This window comes from Oncorhynchus kisutch, linkage group LG25, assembly GCF_002021735.2.
Source record: "Oncorhynchus kisutch isolate 150728-3 linkage group LG25, Okis_V2, whole genome shotgun sequence".
Classification (NCBI taxonomy): domain Eukaryota; kingdom Metazoa; phylum Chordata; class Actinopteri; order Salmoniformes; family Salmonidae; genus Oncorhynchus; species Oncorhynchus kisutch.
The window spans coordinates 23128960-23151703 of record NC_034198.2 but is presented as its reverse complement, the minus strand read 5'-3'; the positions used below and the strand labels follow the sequence as shown (position 1 = coordinate 23151703).

The following is a 22744-nucleotide window of genomic DNA, read 5'->3' as shown; positions in this document are numbered from 1 at the left end:
CAAACTGTTCCCGTCCAGCCTCAGCCTGTAAATGGTTGAGGCTATTCAAGAAGGTGTGTGATGGACGGCTGAAAAGGCTGTCTGTCTGTCTCAGCTGGGACTGGGAGTGGTACTTATAGCAAGACTGCTCTCGACGTCAAGTCAGTTAACCTGACAGGAATGAATGGACGAAACCAGACTGCATTATCCAAATTGTCGGTCACGATGCTGAGAAACTGCAATCGGTTATTAGTTAGTTAGGCTAGTCGTTGCTGTGGCTGAAGCACCTCTTTTGTTCTCCCGTGTCCTTATCATGGCCGACTCCTGCCCCCCCCCCCCCTCTCTTTCGCTATCTTTCTCCTCTACCCCATTCTCTCTCTCTTTCTCCTATACCCCATTCTCTCTCTTTCTCCTCTACCCATTCTCTCTTTCTCATCTCTCCATACACCATGTTGTTTTTCTATACTCATCATCCAATATTATGTTTTACTCCCTCCTCCACCCCCTCTCCTCCCTTCCTTCCCTCTCTCCCTGGGAATTCATTTCTGCTGAGCTACATCTTCCTATCTTCCTCTCCTCCATCACTGCCTCCAAGTCCCCCCCTCCCCCCATCAAGGGATGAGGTAGAAACAAAAAGTGGGGATGTGGTGGTGGTGGGTGAGTGGAGGAAGGAGGGTGTTGCCTGCTTAGTCCAAGCCCAGTAGAAACTGGGGCAGCTCTGAGCTCTGCAAAGCAAACCCATCGATGCTCACCTCTGCGTTTATTTCTGTAGTAAAACAAGTTACAAATGATGGATGAAACGTAGCACATTGGAGTAAAATGGTTGCATCAGTCTAAAATATTTTGTATGAATAATGGTGTGTGTTTCTGGCCTGAGAGTGATAAATTGTGTCTTCAGGGAGAATGATCAAGCTATTTACTATAAAATTACGTTTTACTCTGATGCCTCTGTGGAGGTTAGTGATGGTCTCTTCTCTCAGTGTGTGTGTGTGTGGGGGGGGGGTACCAATAATCCCCAAAAGTTTCCACAAAGATAGGCGTTAGGTTTAGAGTGAGGTTTAGGGAAAATAGAATTTTGAATTTAGGTCCCTACAAGGATAGTAAAACATATGCAGTGTGTGTGTGTGTATTTCCCAGCTCAGTGCAGAATACAGTTGATGTATGTATTTTTCCGCCCCCACTCTTTTACATGAGAGAAATGACAGGAGAAAGGGAGACAGAGAAAGAGAGAGTGGGGAGTGATTTTGTTAAAACCGTGAGTACAGACGCTGAATCAACTCTCCAACTCTTCATAATATCCTAGTTTATTAATTGAATGCCTTATAGCTCTTAGCCCTATCCTCACCACGTTCCATATTCTCTCTCTCTGCATTTTTATTTTCTGTCATCCACCACATAGGCCTATTCATTCCTTACCTCCGTACCTCCCTGTTTGCTCAAGAGGAATCACAAGATGCAGTGTGTGTGGCTTCAGCAGGGCTGCCTGTCACATGCTGCTTAATTCAAATAGGCTGGGAGTGATAATTCCCCTTTTCACTCATCCTCAGTGCTCCCTCGACAGAGACCAAGGGCAACTACCAAACCTGGCCGTTGCCATGGCGATGTGAAGGGGGGCGGGGGGAAGGTTAGTGGAGCTCATTTGCCCCTTCCCAACTCCCATCTCCCAGCCAAGTGGTTTCATTCTGACCCCTCCCCCATAATCTCACCCCAACAGCCCTCCTGTAGCCCCCATCTCATCTAATATCCTCACCTAAAATGCACTGTAGGACCCCCTCCATCTTCTCTCATCCCCCTTTTGAGTACTTCTCACTCCAGGGTGGTTAACCCTCCACCTCCAAGTCACTCCCGCACTCAGGGTCATCACCCCCATCCAACCCCCACCCTTAACCTAACCAGGGTCCGATTTGATTTGTTTTACCAAGAGCACCTTTTAACCCATTTAAGTTAAGTGGGCGGCTTTTTTTTTGACCACACACACACAGAGACACCAACAAACATCTGTGCTACAGCGAACAGACTGTTTCTCTCTACACACATGCTCACACATCTATCATCAAACATGTTCTACGGTAGGGATGGGCATCTGCGGCCCCTCATGAAGAGTTCACATTTTGTGGTCCCCACCCCCATCAAAGTTGCCCATCCCTGTTCTACAGGGGATGGGTGGGCAGTATGACAGAAGGGTAAGAAAAGGGGGATGGTGATGAGGGTCCTATGGTCTTTTGATTGAACTGGCCCCCTCTGGACACTTCCTCTATGGTGGCATCCCAAATGGTACCCCTATATAGTGGACTACAGGGCTCTGATCAAAAATAGTGGACTACGTGCAGAATGGGGTGCCATTTGGAATACAGCCTATGTTTTATAGCTGGGTATTGATTTCACCAGATGAGCCCTTTCTCCCCTTACCTCCCCCTCTCTGCAGGAGAGGCATGTAGCCATGAAAATTGGACATGAGGCATCAGGCATCCCTCCCTCACTCCTCAACAGATGGAGGTGAGGTTGGAGGATTAGGAAGACGGGGCATAATGGGGATTAATCAGGATGCAAAGAGGCGTGAGGAATTAAGATAACTAGCCTGGTATGTATGCATACTGTACGCATTGAGGTATTATGGTTATGAGCTTACATTCAGAACAGCTCTAACTATAATGCCCTCAATAGTATTACAGAACAGGTGACATCATCACAGCACGTAAACAGACAGATGGCTATGGACAGACAGGCAGACAGACAGGAAGACAAGCAGAAAGGCAAACAGGCAGAAAGGCAAACAGACATACAGGCAGGCAGGCAGGCAGGCTGGCAGACATACTGCCATACGGACAGACAGATAGACAAACGTAAGATTGACAAAAAGGGTGAGACAGAGAAAGAGGCATAATAATATGTAACAACAAATAATACTATTGCTGTCTTGGGTTGCTGTCTGTGTAGCTATTCTTGTCCCATCCCCTTCACCTCTCTCTGGAGGAGGGAGGGATGGTGTGAGGGAGTGAGGAGGGATGGGAAAGGAATAAGAGAGGGGTATGAGAAAGCACCTGCTCCCCAGATGAAACTGAAGGAAGAAGGGATCCTCTTCTCCTCTCTACTCACCTCTCCCCTCCTCTCATCTCCTCTCATCTCCTCTCTTTTCCTCTCTACTCTCCCCTCCTCTCTTCTCCTCTCTTCTCACCTCACCTCTATGCTCCTCCCCTCATCTCCTCTCCCCTCCTCTACTCACCTCTCCTCTTTTCTCCTCTCTACTCACCTCTCCCCTCCTCTCATCTCCTCTCCCCTTCCCTCCCCTCCTCTCTTCTCCTCTCTACTCACCTCTCCCCTCCTCTCCACACCTCTCTCCTCCTCTCCACTCACCTCTCCCCTCCTCTCATCTCCTCTCCCCGCCTCTCATCTCCTCTCCCCTGCTCTCTTCTCCTCTCTACTCACCTCTCCCCTCTTCTCCCCTCCTCTCTACTCACCTCTCCACTCCTCTCTTCTCCTCTCTACTCACCTCTCCCCTCCTCTCATCTCCTCTCCCCTCCTCTTCTCTCCTCTCCCCTTCCATCCCCTCCTCTCTTCTCCTCTCTACTCACCTCTCCCCTCCTCTCATCTCCTCTCCCCACCTCTCATCTCCTCTCCCCTGCTCTCTTCTCCTCTCTACTCACCTCTCCCCTCTTCTCCCCTCCTCTCTACTCACCTCTCCACTCCTCTCTTCTCCTCTCTTACTCACCTCTCCCCTGCTCTCTTCACCTCTCCCCTCCTCTCCCCTCCTCTCTTCTCCTCTCTACTCACCTCTCCCCTACTCTCTTCTCCTCTCTACTCACCTCTCCCCTCCTCTCATCTCCTCACCCCTCCTCTCCCCTCCTCTCTTCTCCTTTCTACTCACCTCTCATCTCCTCTCTCCACCTCTCATCTCCTCTCCCCTCCTCTCTTATCCTCTCTACTCACCTCTCCCCTCCTCTCCCCTCCTCTCATCTCCTCTCCCTTCCTCTCATCTCCTCTCCCCTCCTCTCATCTCCTCTCCCCTCCCCTACTCTCTTATCCTCTCTACTCACCCCTCCCCTCCCCTACTCTCTTATCCTCTCTACTCACCCCTCCCCTCCTCTCCTCTCCCCTCCTTTCATCTCCTCTCCCCTCCTCTCATCTCTTCTCATTTCCTCTCCCCACCTCTCCACTCCTCATCTCTTCTCATTTCCTCTCCCCACCTCTCCACTCCTCTCCCCTCATCTCCTCTCATCTCCTCTCACAGGTTCATGACTACATTTCTCCTCCTCTTATCCACACACATTCATAAATCACACATTCAAATGATGTGCCATTTATGCAGAATACTTTGCTCTCCTCATTCAATTACATTTCAATCCAATTTAATGGCTTTATTGGCATGGGAAACATATGTTAACATTGCCAGAGAAAGTGAACTAGATAATAAAGAAAAGGGAAATAAACAATACAAATGGACAGTAAATATTATACACACAAAAGTTCCACAAGAATAAAGACATTACAAATGTCCTATTATGTGCAAATAATTAAAGTACAAAAGAAAAAAAAATAAACATAAATATGGGTTGTATTTACAATGGTGTTTGTTCTTAACTGGTTGCCCTTTTCACAAATCTTGCTGCTGTGATGGCACACTGTGGTATTTCACCCAATAGATATGGGAGTTAATCAAAATTGTGTTTGTTCAAATTCTTTGTGTATCTGTGTTCTCTGACTGTCATCACTCAAGCTTCATTCAATCTTTATCTGGATCCTCAAAGGATCAGAGAGTGATGAGTGTCAATGCTGATGCTGTGTGTTTGATGTACCTATGCATCAGTATGCAAACTGAACAAATGCTCAAAGAAATTACATCTAAAATAGCTGTAGTGAATGAGTTGCCATGCAGAGTGAGTCCCGAGGTTGAGGATACCTTCTACTGTGTGTTCTGTTATTGACATTGACATTGATATCCAGTTATTTAACTCTCTCTCTCTCTCTCTCTCTCTCTCTCTCTCTCTCTCTCTCTCTCTCTCTCTCTCTCTCTCTCTCTCTCTCTCTCTCTCTCTATATATATATATATATATGTCTCTCTTTTTCTATCTCTATCCTCTATCACCCCCCCCGTCTCTCTTGCTCTCTCTCCATCTCTCCCAATAGTCGTTAATCTTCCTGGGCTGTGTGGCGGCTGCGGGCCTGGGCCTGAATCTGCTCTGTCTGGCTATCTACCTGAGCTGTCTGTGCTGCTGTCGGAAAGACGAGGATGAGGAGAGCAAGAGGCCCAACTCCTGCTGTGTCACCTGGTCCGCCGTCGTCGCTGGACTCATCAGCTGGTGAGAAAGACACTATTACAATTACTAACCCACCTACAGTCTGTGTACAGTCACCTATGTCATGGTAGTCTGTTATGGGACTAGTGGCGGGCTCATAGTCCTGAGAAAATAGAAAATGTCCACAGACAATAGGGTAGGTAGGCGGCCGGCAGCACTCCAAATGTTTCATTAATAAAAGTCATCCGTGTAAGGGAATTTCATCTTTTTTCACCCAACTTTGAACCTAAATCCAATGACATGGTGACATTTTCTGTGGATTTCACGTTAATTGACAACTCAACCAAATGTAAATCAAAACTAGAAGTTCAACTGACATCTGTACCCAGTGGGTTGTTTCCCCTCATCAATGTTGTTATATATCAAGGGAAGTACTTAGAATGACATAAGCTGAAAGAATTCCCTTTGATCAAAGACAAGGAGACAAACAAAAATGTTCTTCAAAGAACATTTCACTACCTCACTCTCTTTGTGGTAAAACTTTACAAAGGCTTAAATTATCTAATAGAATCTGTCTGCCAATAGGGTCTGCGGGGAACCCCTTGGCATGTGGGTTACATCATCTGATCTGTATTGATAAGGTGTCCCAAATGGCACCCTATTCCCTATTTAGTCAAATAATTTTGATGGGGTTTATAGGGCTCTGGCCAAAAGTAGTGCGCTATGTAGGGAATAGGGTGTCATTAGGGATTAATCCGAGATGGTCGTCCGCACAAAGTGCCCTAATTGAATCTGTTTGGAGCAGTGGGCACTTGTGTCCTCCATCTCGTGACAGTCATCATCTCAGCCCAGTGCTCTGCTCTTATTGAGTTATGCTGGTCACTGGCATTTCCTCCCGTCAGCCATGCTGCAGACACACACACAAACACACGCACGCACACACACGCACACACACACACACACACACACACACACACACACACACACACACACACACACACACACACACACACACACACACACACACAGAAAGTATTCAGACCTATTTTTGTTACGTTACAGCTTTATTATAAAATGTATTTTTTAAAAAAATTCCTCATCAATCTATACACAATACCCCATCATTTTTACAAAATTCTAAAAATGTAAAACTGAAATATCAAATTTACGTAAGTATTCAGACCCTTTAGTGTTGAAGCACTTTTGGCAGCGATTACAGCCTTGTGTCTTCTTGGGTATGACGCTACAAGCTTGGCACACCTGTATTTGGGGAGTTTCTCCCATTCTTCTCTGCAGATCACTTCAAGCTCAGTCAGGTTTGATGGGGAGTGTCACTTCACAGCTATTTTCAGGTCTCTCCAGAGATGTTCAATCGGGTTCAAGTCCCTGGCTGGGCCACTCAAGGACATTCAGAGACTTGACCAGACACCACTCCGGCCTTGTCTTGGCTGTGTGCTTTGGGTCGTTGTCCTGATGTAAGGTGAACCTTCACCCCAGTCTGAGGTCCTGAGCACTCTGGAGCAGGTTTTCATCAAGGATCTCTCTGTACTTTACTCCATTCATTTTTCCCTCGAACCTGACTAGTCTCCCAGTCCCTGCCGCTGAAAATCATCCCCACAGCATGATGCTGCCACCACCATTCTTTACCGTAGGAATGGTGCCAGGTTTCAGGCATTCAGTCCAAAGATTTCAATCTTGGTTTCATCAGACCAAAGAATCTTTAGGTGCCTTTTGGCAAACTCCATGCGGGCTGTCATGTTCCTTTTACTGAGGAGTGGATTCTGTCTGGCCACTCTACCATAAAGGCCTGATTAGTGGAGTGCTGCAGAGAGGGTTGTCCTTCTGGAAGGTACTCCCATCTCCACAGAGGAACTCTGGAGCTCTGTCAGAGTGACCATTGAGTTCTTGGTCACCTCCTCTGACCAAGGCCCTTCTCCCCCGATTGCTCAGTTTGGCCGGGCGACCAGCTCTAGGAAGGGTCTTGGTGGGTCCAAACTTCTTCCATTTAAGAATGATAGAGGCCACTGTTTTTTTAGGGACTTTCAATGCTGCCATTTTTTGGTACCCTTCCCCAGATCTGTGCCTCGATACATTCCTGTCTCGGCACTTTCCTTCAACCTCATGGCTTGGTTTTTGCTCTGACATGCACTGTCAACTGTGGAACCTTATATAGACAGGTGTGTGCCTTTCCAAATCATGTCCAATTAATTGCATTTACCACAGGTGGACTCCAATCAAGTTGTAGATACATCTCAAGGATGAGCAATGCAAAGGGTCTGAATACTTATGTAAACAAGGTATTTCTGTTTTTTATTTTGAATTGCAAAATTTCTAAAAACCTATTTTTACTTTGTCATTATAGGGGAATTGTGTGTAGATTGATTAGGATTTGTATTTAATCAGTTTTAGAATACGTCTGTAACGTAGAAAAATGTGGGATAAGTCACGGGGTCTGAATACTTTCCGAATGCACTGTACATAAATATACACACACACACACACCCACACACACATTAAGTGCAGTAGGGTGATCAATGTTAACAGATACCTTATTTAACTCTTTCAGTTCACTGCTGTTGATAAAGACACAAACAGAGCCACAATAATGAATCTCATTGTCTCTCGGCTAGGTTATATTGTTAAACCACACTGACACCACTTTAAGGGATAATCCACCCCAAACCACTAATTCCTTTGATTAAAAGTGTGAAATAGTGTTAAATCCCACAATGCTTGCAGTTAGTCTCTGCCCAGAGTGAGGGCAGAGTATGTTCCTTTCCCACAGAGATACTTTGAGGAGATGGGAAACTCCATTAGAATCCTATTAATGCCCATTGTATATGTGGCCCATGCGTTGTCATTGGGCCGCGCGGTGCCTTCTGGAAGATTCTGAGACAAGGAGAGCTCTCTTTCAATGAGTGAATGGGAAACTATTGAGCACTAGCTCAAAAAATGAACATTAGCATGCATTTCATGAACAAGAAGTACAACATTGCAAATCTTTTCCAAGATGTGAGATAATTAACTTGTTCTCTGTAATATCGTATACCTTTGGAATCATGACATTACGTACTTTCGAGGAAAATAGGCAGGTTTCTAGACTCATACTCTGACTTTGAAAAGGGATTGCGTGACGATTAGTTTAGCAACTGCGTGACGCAGCATGACAACGTGAATGCGATGGGTCGACAGCCAGTTGGGTGGGGCATTTCTCCATTCATTGCCCAATGTGATACCTATCTCCTCCTTTCTGTATTATCTCTGTTTCCCACAGACAGACACAGGGCCCATTGCTACACGGAGAAACGGAGTTGAATAATTTGGTACACTTAGATTGAGCACATCTAAGAGAAATATATACTTTGCCATGAGGATATAAACAGATGGATGTGTTCTACACAAGTAGGCCCATACTATCTATTGGCTGATTTGGTGACGTGGAATGGAGGTCATTGTTTTTCAAGCGTTATGAAACGTGACAGTGTGTTATCCCCTATCTCCAGTGACGAAGATTGTCACTATGATGCGTTCCTACACGATTATCTGATTTTCACATACGGACCAATTAGAAGATCAATTATGGGGATTTTTTTTATTTTACCCACTGATGGAACATGTTCTTTCACCAAATTGCCCGGAGATTTATGATTTTTATTTCTGGCAGTGGATTATCCCTTTAAGGCTGAACAGTTATACCCTAGTTGTTCACGGTTAATTGTGTTGTCTGACACATTTACTCTGTTTTCTCTCTACTCAGATATCCTGCTTTGTCTCATCAACTGTACTGCAGTCAGAAGACACTGAGTTAAAAGACACTTACATTTTCATTACGTGTGACAACATTATTTAAGCCTGTTGCCTAAAATGGAGAGTGGGTCATCTGTATCACTCCCTCTCTTTTTAACAATTAATTAAGTTATTATTATTTTGGGATGGTGCATGCAAGCCATCAGCCCTGGCCTGGACAAAGGTAGGATAAGTGTCTTTAAGCTCTTGAGTAACAACATGTTAAACAAGGGATGTCCCAAAGGAATATATTTTTTACACAAAAGGCTGAACATGTTAGCTTCACTCATTAGAAGACTTTTCAACATAAAAAAAGACTGTCGCAACAGATATCAATGAAGACATGAAAGGCAACCTTTTCAGACCTCCATGAATGGAAATGTTGCTTCAGTTAGTCTTTTTTATAATATTACATACTTCAATGTCAAACACGAGGGTGTTTTTTCCTCTGACGACACTGCTTTGAGTTGTCTGTATCATCCTCTCTGATTCGCTAAGTGTCTTTTCCAAATGTGATAATAGTGTGTGTCCCAAATGGCACCCTATTCCCTATGTAGTGCACTACTTTTGACCTGGGCCCATATGGCTCTGGTCAGAAGTAGTGCACTGTATAGGGAATAGGGTAATATTTGAGATACATCCAAACAAACAGCAATTGAGCCATCTATTCTCGTAGTAATTAAGTCTCTTAGCAGCTAATGTGATACTTATTGTGGGTTCTCCAGGTTGTGGACTGACTTCGGCTCTGGGCTGTCTATAGATGGAGTCTTTCGTAATATTATTACAATGGCCAGATCCTGGTTAGTTGTCTCCTTCAATGCCTGTTTGAAATGAGATAGATGTCTCTAGAGAGAGTCATTGTGTAATGAACACGATGGGAAACCCAGTGCTCCAACTAGAAGTGTGTCACAAAACAAACAATACCTCACAATGATGGGGTTCAAAGAACTGAACTAAATAGTGTCTGATAATGACATACAGGTGTGTGAACAGGTGATCAGAATTCAGGTGATTGGGATCAGGAGAGTGAGCTGTGTTCAGGGGATCTACGTGTTTGAGAGCGTGAGTTAGAAGCAGACGTTACACATTGGGGCTCCTTTTGTTTTGAAACTGGTGTAGCGGACAGATAGTAATCCCGTTACATTGACCCTTTGTATCTGGGGGAGATTTAAAGAGCTTATGTGAATATACTTAATACGTGTAGACAGACTAGTTCTCTATTTTCACATCAATTGTGTGACTGATTGCATTACACTTTTATTATGACGTATTGGTAGTGATAGTCTGATGGTAGTGACATAAAAAAAAAGCGTGATGGTGCCGGAGAGGATGGCTGCCATTTTATTTGCTCTCATTGGCTCTTAACCAACCGTGCTTTTTTTTGTTGCATTGTTTGTAACTTATTTTGTACATAATGTTGCTGCTGCCGTCTCTTATGACCGAAAAGAGCTTCTGGACATCAGAACAGTGATTACTCACCTCGAATTGGACCAAAAATATATATTTAATGAGTCGGACACGAAGGATATACTCCAAACACCCGACAAGCCCTTATCCCTGTCATTCGCTGGAGAAAGAAACAGAAATTTAGCGGAAAGAGACCGGGGTGCCTTGTGAGGATCTGTCGACAAGTCGCTAATCTGCCTTTGCCATCCATATTGTTAGCCAATGTTCAATTGCTGGAAAATAAATGGGACAAACTGAAAGCATGTATATTCGGACATTAAAAACTGTAATATCTTATATTTCACAGAGTTATGGCTGAATGACGACATTAATAACATACATGTGGCGGGTTATACACTATCGGCAGGATAGAACAGCAGCCTCTGGTAAGACACGGGGCGGCGGCCTATCTATATTTGTAAACAACAGCTGGTGCACGATATCTAAGGAAGTCTCAAGGTTTTGCTCGCCTGAAGTAGAGTATCTGACCAGGATGTCTTGCTCCCAGACAGACTAAACAACTTCTTTGCTCGCTTTGAGAACAATACAGTGCCACTGACACGGCCCGCTAACAAAACCTGCAGACTCTCCTTCACTGCCGCCGACATGAGTAAAACATTTAAATGTGTTAACCCTCGCAAGGCTGCAGGCCCAGACGGCATCCCCAGCCGTGTCCTCAGAGCATGCGCAGACCAGCTGGCTGGTGTGTTTACGTACATATTCAATCAATCCTTATCCCAGTCTGCTGTTCCCACATGCTTCAAAAGGGCCAGCATTGTTCCTATTCCCAAGAAAGCTAAGGTAACTGAGCTAAACGACTACCGCACCGTAGCACTCACTTCCGTCATCATGAAGTGCTTTGAGAGACTAGTCAAGGACCATATCACCGCCACCCTACCTGACACCCTAGACCCACTCCAATTTGCTTACCGCCCCAATAGGTCCACCCTGGGTCTCGACCCCGCCCTGTGCAACTGGTTACTGGACTTCCTGACGGGCAGCCCCCAAGTGGTTTAGGGAGGTTAACAACATCTCCACCACGCTGATCCTCATCACTGGGGCCCCAGTGTGCGTTCTGAGCCCTCTCCTGTACTCCCTGTTCACCCACGACTGCGTGGCCATGCACGACTCCAACTCAATCATCAAGTTTGCAGACGACACTACAGTGGTAGGCTTGATTACCAACAATGATGAGACGGCCTACAGGGAGGAGGTGAGGGCCCTCACTGACTCAACGTCAACAAAACAAAGGAGATGCTCATGGACTTCAGGAAACAGCAGAGGGAGCACCCCCCTATCCACATCGACGGGACAGTAGTGGAGAGGGAAGTACGTTTTAAGTTCCTCGGCGTACACATAACGGACAAACTGAATTGGTCCACCCACACAGACAGCGTGGTGAAAAAGGTGCAGCAGCGCCTCTTCAACCTCAAGAGGCTGAAGAAATTTGGCTTGTCACCAAAGCACTCAACTTTTACACATTCACAATCGAGAGCATCCTGTCGGGCAGTATCTCCGCCTGGTACGGCAACTGCTCCGCCCACAACCGCAAGGCTTTCCAGAGGGTAATAAGGTCTGCACAACGCATCACCGAGGGCAAACTACCTGCCCTCCAGGACACCTACACCACCCGACGTCACATGAAGGCCATAAAGATCATCAAGGACAACAAGCACCCGAACCACTGCCTGTTCACCCCGCTATCATCCAGAAGGCGAGGTCAGTACAGGTGCATCACAACAGGGACTGAGAGACTGAAAAACAGCTTCTCAAGGCCATCAGACTATTTGTCACGGCTGACTGAAGGACCAAGGTGCAGCATGGTAAGCGTACATTTTCTCTTTATTAAAAATGACGCCGACAAAACAAAGAAAAAACCAAACGGTGAAGCTTTGGGCTATGTGCCCTGAACAAAGTCAAAGTTAACTTCCCACAAAACAGGTGGGGGAAAAAGCTACCTAAGTATGGTTCTCAATCAGAGACAACGATAGACAGCTGTCCCTGATTGAGAACCATACCAGGCCAAGACATAGAAATACAAAACATAGAAAAAAGGACATAGAATGCCCACCCTAGTCACACTGTTAAACAGCCACCACTAACATTGAGTTGCTGCTGCCAACATACTGACTCAACTCCAGCCACTTTAATAATGGAAAAATGTATGGAAAAATGTATCACTAGCCACTTTAAACAATGCCACTTTTATATGTTACATACCCTACATTACTCATCTCATATGTATATACTGTACTCGATACCATCTACTGCATCTTGCCTATGCCTTTCTGTACCATCACTCATTCATATATTTTATGTACATATTCTTCATCCCTTTACACTTGTGTGTATAAGGTAGTTGTTGTGAAATTGCTAGGTTAGATTACTCGATGGTTATTACTGCATTGTCGGAACTAGAAGCACGAGTATTTCGCTACACTCGCATTAACATCTGCTAACCATGTGTATGTGACAAATAACATTTGATTTGATTTGATCTCATGATAAGCTGTAGACCACACTATCTACCTAGAGAGTTTTCATCTGTGTTTTTCGTAGCTGTCTACATACCACCACAGACCAACGCTGGCACTAAAACCGCACTCAATGAGCTCTATACTGCCATAAGCAAACAGGAAAACACTCATCCAGAGGCTGTGCTCCTAGTGGCCGGGGACTTTAATGCAGGGAAACTGCATTTAATGCAGGGAAATCCGTTTGACCTAATTCTATCCTCCTGATTCCTGCTTACATGCGAAAATTAAAGCAGGAAGCACCAGTGACTCGGTCTATAAAGTTGTCAGATGAGGCAGATGCTGAACTACAGGACTGTTTTGCTAGCACAGACTGGAATATATTCTGGGATTCTTCCGATAGCATTGAGGAGAACACCACATCAGTCACTGGTTTCATCAATAAGTGCATCAATGACGTCGTCCCCACAGTGACTATACGTACATACCCCAACCAGAAGCCGTAGATTACAGGAAACATTCGCGCTGAGCTAAAGGGTAGAGCTGCTGCTTTGAAGGAGCGGTACCCTAACCCGGAAGCTTATAAGAAATCCCGCTATGCCCTCCGACGAACCATCAAACAGGTAAAGCGTCAATACAGGACTAGGATTGAATCAATCTACACCAGCTCCGATGCTCATCGGATCTGGCAGGGCTTGCAAACTATTACAGACTACAAAGGGAGGAACAGCCAAGAGCTGCCCAGTGACACGAGCATACCAGACGAGCTAAACTACTTCTATGCTTTCTTCGAGGCAAGTAACACTGAAACACGCATGAGAGCATCAGCTGTCCCGGAAGACTGTGTGATCACGCTCTCCGCAACCGATGTGAGTAAGACCTTTAAACAGGTCAACATTCGCAAGGCCGCAGGGCCAGACGGATTACCAGGACGTGTACTCAGAGCATGCGCTGACCTACTGGCAAGTCTCTTCACTGACATTTTGAACCTCTCCCTGTCTGAGTCTGTAATATCAACATGTTTCAAGCAGACCACCATAGTCCCTGTGCCCAAGAACACTAAGGTAACCTGCCTAAATGACTTCTGACCACTAGCACTCACATCTGTAGCCATGAAGTGCTTTGAAAGGCTAGTCATGGCTCACATCAACAGCATTATCCCAGATACCATAGACTAGAGGTCGACCGATTAATCGGAATGGCCGATTAATTAGGAACGAGTTTTCATAACAATCGTAAATCTGTATTTTTGGGCGCCAATTTCAGATTTTTTTTTATTTAAAATTGTATTTTTTATACCTTTTATTTAACTAGGCAAGTCAGTTAAGAACACATTCTTATTTTCAAAGGCTGCCTAGGAACTGTGGGTTAACTGCCTTGTTCAGGGGCAGAACGACAGATTTTCACCTTGTCAGCTCAGGGGCTCCAATCTTGCAACCGCACAGTTAACTAGTCCTATGCTCTAAATCAAATCAAATCAAATGTATTTATATAGCCCTTCGTACATCAGCTGATATCTCAAAGTGCTGTACAGAAACCCAGCCTAAAACCCCAAACAGCAAGCAATGCAGGTGTAGAAGCACGGTGGCTAGGAAAAACTCCCTAGAAAGGCCAAAACCTAGGAAGAAACCTAGAGAGGAACCAGGCTATGTGGTGTGGCCAGTCCTCTTCTGGCTGTGCCGGGTGGAGATTATAACAGAACATGGCCAAGATGTTCAAATGTTCATAAATGACCAGCATGCTCAAATAATAATAATCACAGGCAGAACAGTTGAAACTGGAGCAGCAGCACAGCCAGGTGCTCTGGGGACAGCAAGGAGTCATCATGTCAGGTAGTCCTGAGGCATGGTCCTAGGGCTCAGGTCCTCCGAGAGAGAGAAAGAAAGAAAGAGAGAAAGAGAGAATTAGAGAGAGAATACTTAAATTCACACAGGACACCGGATAGGACAGGAGAAGTACTCCAGATATAACAAACTGACCCTAGCCCCCCGACACATAAACTACTGCAGCATAAATACTGGAGGCTGAGACATGAGGGGTCAGGAGACACTGTGGCCCCATCCGATGACACCCCCGGACAGGGCCAAACAGGAAGGATATAACCCCACCCACTTTGCCGAAGCACAGCCCCCACACCATTAGAGGGATATCTTCAACCACCAACGTACCATCCTGAGACAAGACCCACTGAAGAGATGAGTCTTCAGTAAAGACTTAAAGGTTGAGACCGAGTTTGCGTCTCTCACATGGGTAGGCAGACCATTCCATAAAAATGGAGCTCTATAGGAGAAAGCCCTGCCTCCAGCTGTTTGCTTAGAAATTCTAGGGACAATTAGGAGGCCTGCGTCTTGTGACCGTAGCGTACGTGTAGGTATGTACGGCAGGACCAAATCAGAGAGATAGGTAGGAGCAAGCCCATGTAATGCTTTGTAGGTTAGCAGTAAAACCTTGAAATCAGCCCTTGCCTTGACAGGAAGCCAGTGTAGGGAAGCTAGCACTGGAGTAATATGATCACATTTTTTGGGTTCTAGTCAGGATTCTAGCAGCCGTATTTATTGCACTCCACGAGTAGCCTGCCCGTTACGCGAATGCAGTAGAAGCCAAGGTAAATTGGTAGCTAGCATTAAACTTATCTTATAAAAACAATCAATCATAATCACTAGTTATAACTACTAATCCAGTTTAGCAGGCAATATTAACCAGGTGAAATTGTGTCATTTCTCTTGCGTTTATTGCACACAGAGTCAGGGTACATGCAACAGTTTGGGCTGCCTGGCTCATTGCGAACTAATTTGCCAGAATTGTACGTAATTATGACATACATTGAAGGTTGTGCAATGTAACAAGAATATTTAGACTTAGGGTTGCCACCCGTTAGATAAAATACCGAATGGTTCCGTATTTCACTGAAATAATAAACGTTTTGTTTTCGGAATGATAGTTTCCGGATTCGATCATATTAATGGCCAAAGGCTCGTATTTCTGTGTGTTATTATGTTATAATTAAGTCTGTTTTGATAGAGCAGTTTGACTGAGCAGCAGAAGGCCCGTAATCATTCATTCAAACAGCATTTTCATGCATTTTGCCAGCAGCTCTTCGCAAGCACAGCGCTGTTTATGAGTTCAAGCCTATCAGCCTAATGGCTGGTGTAACCAATGTGAAATGGCTAGCTAGTTAGCTGGGTGTGCGCTAATACTGTTTCAAACGTCACTCGCTTTTAGATTTGGAGTAGTTATTCCCCTTGCGCTGCAAGGGCCGCGGCTTTTGTGGAGCGATGGGTAACGATGCTTCGAGTGTGGCTGTTGTCGATGTGTTCCTGGTTCGAGCCCAGGTAGGGGTGAGGAGGGGGACGGAAGCTATACTGTTACACTGGCAATACTATAGTGCCTATAAGAACATCGCCATCTAAGCTTCCTGCCATCCATGACCTCTATACCAGGCGGTGTCAGAGAAGGCCCTAAAAATTGTCAAAGACTCCAGCCACCCTAGTCATAGACTGTTCCCTCCGCTACCGCACGGCAAGTGGTACTGGAGCACCAAGTCTAGGTCCAAGAGGCTACTAAACAGCTTATACCCCCAAGAAATAAGACTCCTGAACATCTAGACTATTTGCATCCCCCACCCCCTGTATATATACAGGAACCCCCTGTATATAGCCCCACTTATTGTTATTTTACTGCTGCCCTATAATTATTTATTATTTTTATCTTTTCCTTTTTATAAGGTATTTTCTTAACTGCATTGTCGGTTAAGGGCTTGTAAGTAAGCATGTCACTGTAAGGTCTACCTGTTGTATTCGGCACATGTGTCAAATAACATTTGATTTGATTTACTGTAACTGCTAACTAGACAACAGAGAAAGAGTATCATGGTGCATTTCCAATTAAGATTTAGCCTGGTGTTTTACCCAGATAGCCTCAGACTTTTCTGTTTCCAGCTCCACGGTCCGGCTCCTGGGACTCACTGGGCCTTGACCAGAGGCCAAGGCAAGGCCGCTGGGGCTTTTCAGGCAGCAAACCAACTGTTTCTCACAAACCAACTGTTTTGATTATGCAGAGTTTGTTGGTTCTGCTCTTCACTGTCAACCCTAGCTACGGAAAAACAATTCCCCCACAATAACATAAGTGTGTATACACTAGTGTAAGACTGGTGTTGTAGGTGAAAAGCAGCAGAGCATTAGTTAAGGTGTCCCCCACTCACTCACTCTCTCAATTTCAATTTCAATTTAAGGGGCTTTATTAGCATGGGAAACATATGTTTCCATAGTCAAAGCAAGTGAAATAGATAATAAACACAAGTGAAATAAACAATAATAATGAACAGTAAACGTTACACTCAAAGTTCCAAAGGAAATAAAGACATTTCATATGTCATATTATGGCTATGTACAGTGTTGTAACGACGTGAAAATAGTTAAAGTACCAAAGAAAAAATAAATAAACATAAATATGGATTGTATTTACAATGGTGTTTGTTCTTCACTGGTTGCCCTTTTCTTGTGGCAACAGGTGACAAATCTTGCTGCTGTGATTGCACACTGTGGAATTTCACCCAATAGAGATGGGAGTTGGAAAATTGGATTTGTTTTTTAATTCTTTGTGGGTCTGTGTAATCTGAGGGAAATATGTGTCTCTAATATGGTCATACATTTGGCAGGAGGTTAGGAAGTGCAGCTCAGTTTCCAGCTCATTTTGTGGGCAGTGTGCACATAGCCTGTCTTCTCTCGAGAGCCAGGTCTGCCTACGGCGACCTTTCTCAATAGCAAGGCTATGCTCACTGAGTCTGTACATAGTCAAAGCTTTCCTTACATTTTGGGTCGGTCACTATGGTCAGGTATTCTTCCACTGTGTACTCTCTGGTTAGGGGCAAATAGCATTCTAGTTTGCTCTGTTTTTTTGTTAATTATTTCCAATGTGTCAAGTAGTTATATTTTACAAATCATGTTTTCTCATGATTTGGTTGGGTCTAATTGTGTTGCTGTCCTGGAGCTTTGTGGGGTCTGTTTGTGAACAGACAGAACAGAACAGAACAGCTTGCTTAGGGGTCTCTTCTCCAGGTTCTTCATCTCTCTGTAGGTTGTTATGGAAGGTTTGGGAATCGCTTAGTTTTAGGTGGTTGTAGAATTTAACGTCTCTTTTCTGGATTTTGATCATCAGCGGGTATCGACCTAATTCGGCTCTGCATGCATTATTTGGTATTTTATGTTGTACACTGGGGATATTTTTGAATAATTGTGCATGCAATGGGTTCTATAAAAGATTCAAGTATTTTTTGCAAGATCCTAATTGGTATATCGAATTTTATGTTCCTTTTGATGGCATAGAACGCCCATCTTGCCTTGTCTCTCAGATCGTTCACAGCTTTGTGGAAGTTACTGGCTCTGTGTAGTACTGGGTCCTGTCCTGTCCTGCCTGGCTCTGCCTCCCATCATTAGCACACAAACACTGCCCAATTAGCCCCACATAGCTGGCCCTATATGGAGGCTGTGGGTGACGCTGTGGACATCTGGACCAGACCTGGGTTCAAATAGTGTTTGTTTTCTTTGAATTACGGAGTGTTTGATTGAGCCTGGCTGGAGTGTCAGATGGACTGCCAAACAAATACTACTTGAACCTATGTCTGATCTGGTCTTAGACCAATAACACCAGAGCCGTTTGTAGTTTTTGAACTCAGCCCCTATCGAATACACAGTGGGATATGGGTTATTTTGCACTTCCCAAGGCTTCCACTAGATGTCAACCATCTTTAGAACGTTGTTTCAGGCTTCTACTGTGAAGTGGGAGCGAATGAGAGCTGTTTGACTAAGGGGTCTGGCAGCAGCCTTGTTCTCAGTCATGCTCGTTCACATGAGAGGTATCTCTCGTTACATTGCTTTTCTACAGACAATGGAATTCCGCGGTTGGAACATTATTGAACATTTATGATAAAAACATCCTAAAGATTGATTCTATACTTAGTTTGACAAGTTTCTTCGACCTGTAATATAACTTTTTGAACTTTTAGTCCGACTGGACCTGAACGCGCGTTAGGATTTGTTTACCAAACGCCCTAACAAAAGAAGCTATTTGGACATAAATTATGGACATTATCGATGTTGAATATTTATAATGCTATTTTTCACTAATGTTGACTGCGCAACATGGCAGATATTTATTTTGGCTGGTTTGGGCTCTGAGCGCCGTACTCAGATTATGCTTTTTCCGTAAAGTTTTTTTGAAATCTGACACAGCGGTTGCATTAAGGAGAAGCGTATCTAACGTTCCATGCATAACACTTGAATTTTCATCAACATTTATAATGAGTATTTCTGTGAATTCATGTGGCTCTCTGCACAGTCACCGCATGTTTTAGAACTACTGGACGTAATGCGCCAATGTAAAATGAGATTTTTTGATATAAATATGCACTTTATCAAACAAAACATACATGTATTGTGTAACATGAAGTCCTATGAGTGTCATCTGATGAAGATCATCAAAGGTGAGTGATTAATTTGATCTCTATTTGTGCTTTTTGTGACTCCTCTCTTTGGCTGGAAAAATTGCTGGGTTTTTCTGTGGCTTGGTGGTGAACTAACATAATCGTTTCCCTGTAAAGCATTTTTTAAATCAGACACTGTGGCTGGATTAACGAGAATTTTATATTTAAAATGGTGCCTAATACTTGTCTGTTTGAGAAATTTGATTTATGAGATTTCTGTTGATTTGTATTTGGCGCCCTGCAATTTCATTGGCTGTTGGCGAGGGGTTCAGCTAGCGGAACAGGTTTCTGTTCCCCAGTCCTAGACAGGTTAAGAAGCCTTTTGGACCTAGACTTGGCGCTCCGGTACCGCTTGCTGTGCGGTAGCAGAGAAAACAGTCTATGACTAGGGTGGCTGGAGTCTTTGACAATTTTTAGGGCCTTCCTATGACACTGCCTGGTATAGAGGTCCTGGATGGCAGGAAGGTTGGCCTCAGTGATGTACTGGGCTGTATGCACTACCCTCTGTAACGTCTTGTGGTTGGAGGCTGAGCAGTTGCCATACTTGGCGGTGATGCAACCAGTAAGGATGCTCTTGATGGTGAAGCTGTAGAACATTTTGAGGATCTGAGGACCCATGCCAAATCTTTTCAGACTCCTGAGTGGGAATAGGTGTTGTCGTGCCTTCTTTACAACTGTCTTTGGACCATGATAGTTTGTTGGTGATGTGGATGCCAAGGAACTTGAAGCTCTCAACCTGTTCCACTACAGCCCGTCGATGAGACTGGGGTCGTGCTCGGCCCTCTTTTCCTCTTTTCCTGTAGTCCATGATCATCTAATTTGTCTTGATCACGTTGAGGGAGAGGTTGTTGTCCTGGCACCACACAGCCAGGTCTCATCGTTGTCGGTGATCAGGCCTACACTACAACCATTGTGTTGTCGGAAAACCTAATGATGGTGTTGGAGTCGTGCAGGATCTAGTTGCAGAGGGAGGTGTTTAGTCCCAGGGTTCTTACCTTAGTGATGAACTTTGAGAGCACTATGTTGATGAACGCTGAGCTGTCATCAATGAACAGTATTCTCACATAGGTGTTCCTTTTGTCCAGGTGGGAAAGGGCAGTATGGAGTGTAATAGAGTCATCAGCGTCATCAGTGGATCTGTTGGGGCGGTATGCAAATTAGAGTGGGTCTAGGGTTTCTGGGATGATGTGAGCCATGACCAGCCTTTCAATGCACTTCGTGGCTACAGACGTGAGTGCTACGGGTCGGTAGTCATTTAGGCAGGTTACCTTGGTGTTCTTAGGCACAAGGACTATGGTGGTCTGCTTGAAACATGTTGGTATTACAGACTCGGTCAGGGACAGGTTGAAAATGTCAGTGAAGACACTTGCCATTTGGTCAGCGCATACTCTGAGTACACGTCCTGGTAATCAGTCTAGCCCATCAGCCTTGTGAATATTGACCTGTTTAAAGATCTTACTCACAGCGGCTACGGAGAGCGTGATCACACAAGAACAGCTGGTGCTCTCATGCATGCTTCATTGTTGCTTACCTCGAAGCGCGCATAGAAGTCAATTAGATCATCTGGTAGGCTTGTGTCACTGGGAAGCTCGCGGCTGCGCTTCCCTTTGTAGTCCGTAATAGTTTTTAAGCCCTGTCACATCCAACGAGCGTCAGAGGCGGTGTAGTAGGATTCTATATTAGTCCTGTATTGATGCTTTGCCTTTTTGATGGTTGGTTGGAGGGCATAGCGGGATTTATTTTCAGTGTCCGGGTTAGAGTCCCGTTCCTTGAAAGCAGCAGCTCTACCATTTAGCTCAGTGCGGATGTTGCCTGTAATCCGTGACTTCTGGTTCAGGTATGTACGTATGTATGGTCACTGTGGGGACAATGTCATCAATGCACTTATTGATGAAGCTGGTGACTGATGTGGTATACTCCTCAATGTCATTGGATGAATCCCGGGAACATTTTCCAGTCTGTGCTAGCAAAACAGTCGTGTAGCTTAGCATCTGCGTAATCTGCCCACTTCCGTTCGAGGGAGTCAGTGGTACTTCCTGCTTTTGCTTGTAAGCAGGAATCAGGAGGATAGAATTATGGTCAGATTTACCAAATGGAGGGCGAGGGAGAGATTTGTATGCGTTTCTGTGTATGGAGTAAAGGTGGTCTAGTTTTCTTTCCTCATGTTACACATGTAACAAGCTGGTAGAAAGAGGTAACTGATTTAAATTTCCCTGCATTATAGTCCCCGGCCACTAGGAGCGCCGCCTATGGATGAGCATGTTCTTGTTTGGTTATGGCCTTATACAGCACGTTGAGTGTGGTTTTAGTGTCAGCATCTGTTTGTAGAGGTAAATAGACAGCTTTGAAAAATATAGATGAAAACTCTCGGTAAATAGTGTGGTCTACAGCTTATCATGAGATACTTTACCTCAGAAAAGCAAAACCTTGAGACTTCCTTAATATTAGATTTCGCGCACCAGCTGTTATTGGCAAACAGACACGGACCATTTGGTGAAACATAAGATATTACAGTTTGTAATGTCCAGTTGGTAGGATAGTCTCGAACAGATGTCATCCAGTTTATTCTCCAATGATTGCACGTAGGACGGATGGTAGAGGGGGGTTACCCACTCGTCAACGAATTCTCACAAGGCACACCGGACCAGCATCCCCTGTATCGTTGTCGCTTCTTCATGCGAATGATGGGGATTTGACCCTGGTCCTGTATCAGCAGTAAATCCTTTGCATCCAACTCATTGAAGGAAACATCTTCATCCTGTTTGAGGTGAGTAATCGCTGTTCTGATATCTTTTCGGTCCTAAGAGACTGTGACGGGAACATTATGTACAAAATAAGTTACAAACAACGCCATTTATCGAACAATTACAATAAATAAATACTCACTTTGATTCTCCCATACATTTACAGTGACATAATGGGGCATATAAGAGAGAGACAAAGGATAGTGCACTTTTATGAGCTCTTAGAGAGAGTTCTATTACAGTTCAGCTTTACCACCATGGAAGGATGCTGATTCAAAACTGGCCAATTGTTTCCCTTTTTATGTCCCTCTGTCAGAGATAAAAGAGTAAAATCAATAGCCTTTAACAATCAATATTGTACAATATTTGCACATTATTCTTTTTGAAATTCTTCAAGCTTTGTCAAGTTGCTAGATAGCAATTTTCAAGTCTTGCCATAGATTTGTAAGCCGATTTAAGTCAAAGTGTAACTAGGCCACTCAAGAACATTAAATGCCCTCTTTGTAAGAAACTCCAGTGTATATTTTTATTTAATTTATTTCACCTTTATTTAACCAGGTAGGCCAGTTGAGAACAAGTTGTCATTTACAACTGCGACCT

The 22744-nt window shown here is 44.5% G+C and overlaps 1 protein-coding gene across 4 annotated transcripts in view; it reads left to right on the top strand.

Annotated features, from left to right (window-relative positions):
- ttyh2 (tweety family member 2) overlaps positions 1-22744 on the top strand; it is a 104031-nt gene that overhangs the window by 27715 nt on the left and 53572 nt on the right. For all 4 annotated transcript variants that reach the window (XM_031804789.1, XM_020461114.2, XM_031804790.1 and 1 more), the window contains one exon: positions 5104-5276. In XM_031804789.1, the coding sequence (XP_031660649.1) occupies positions 5104-5276 (173 nt within the window). The remainder of the gene's footprint in view (positions 1-5103; positions 5277-22744) is intronic.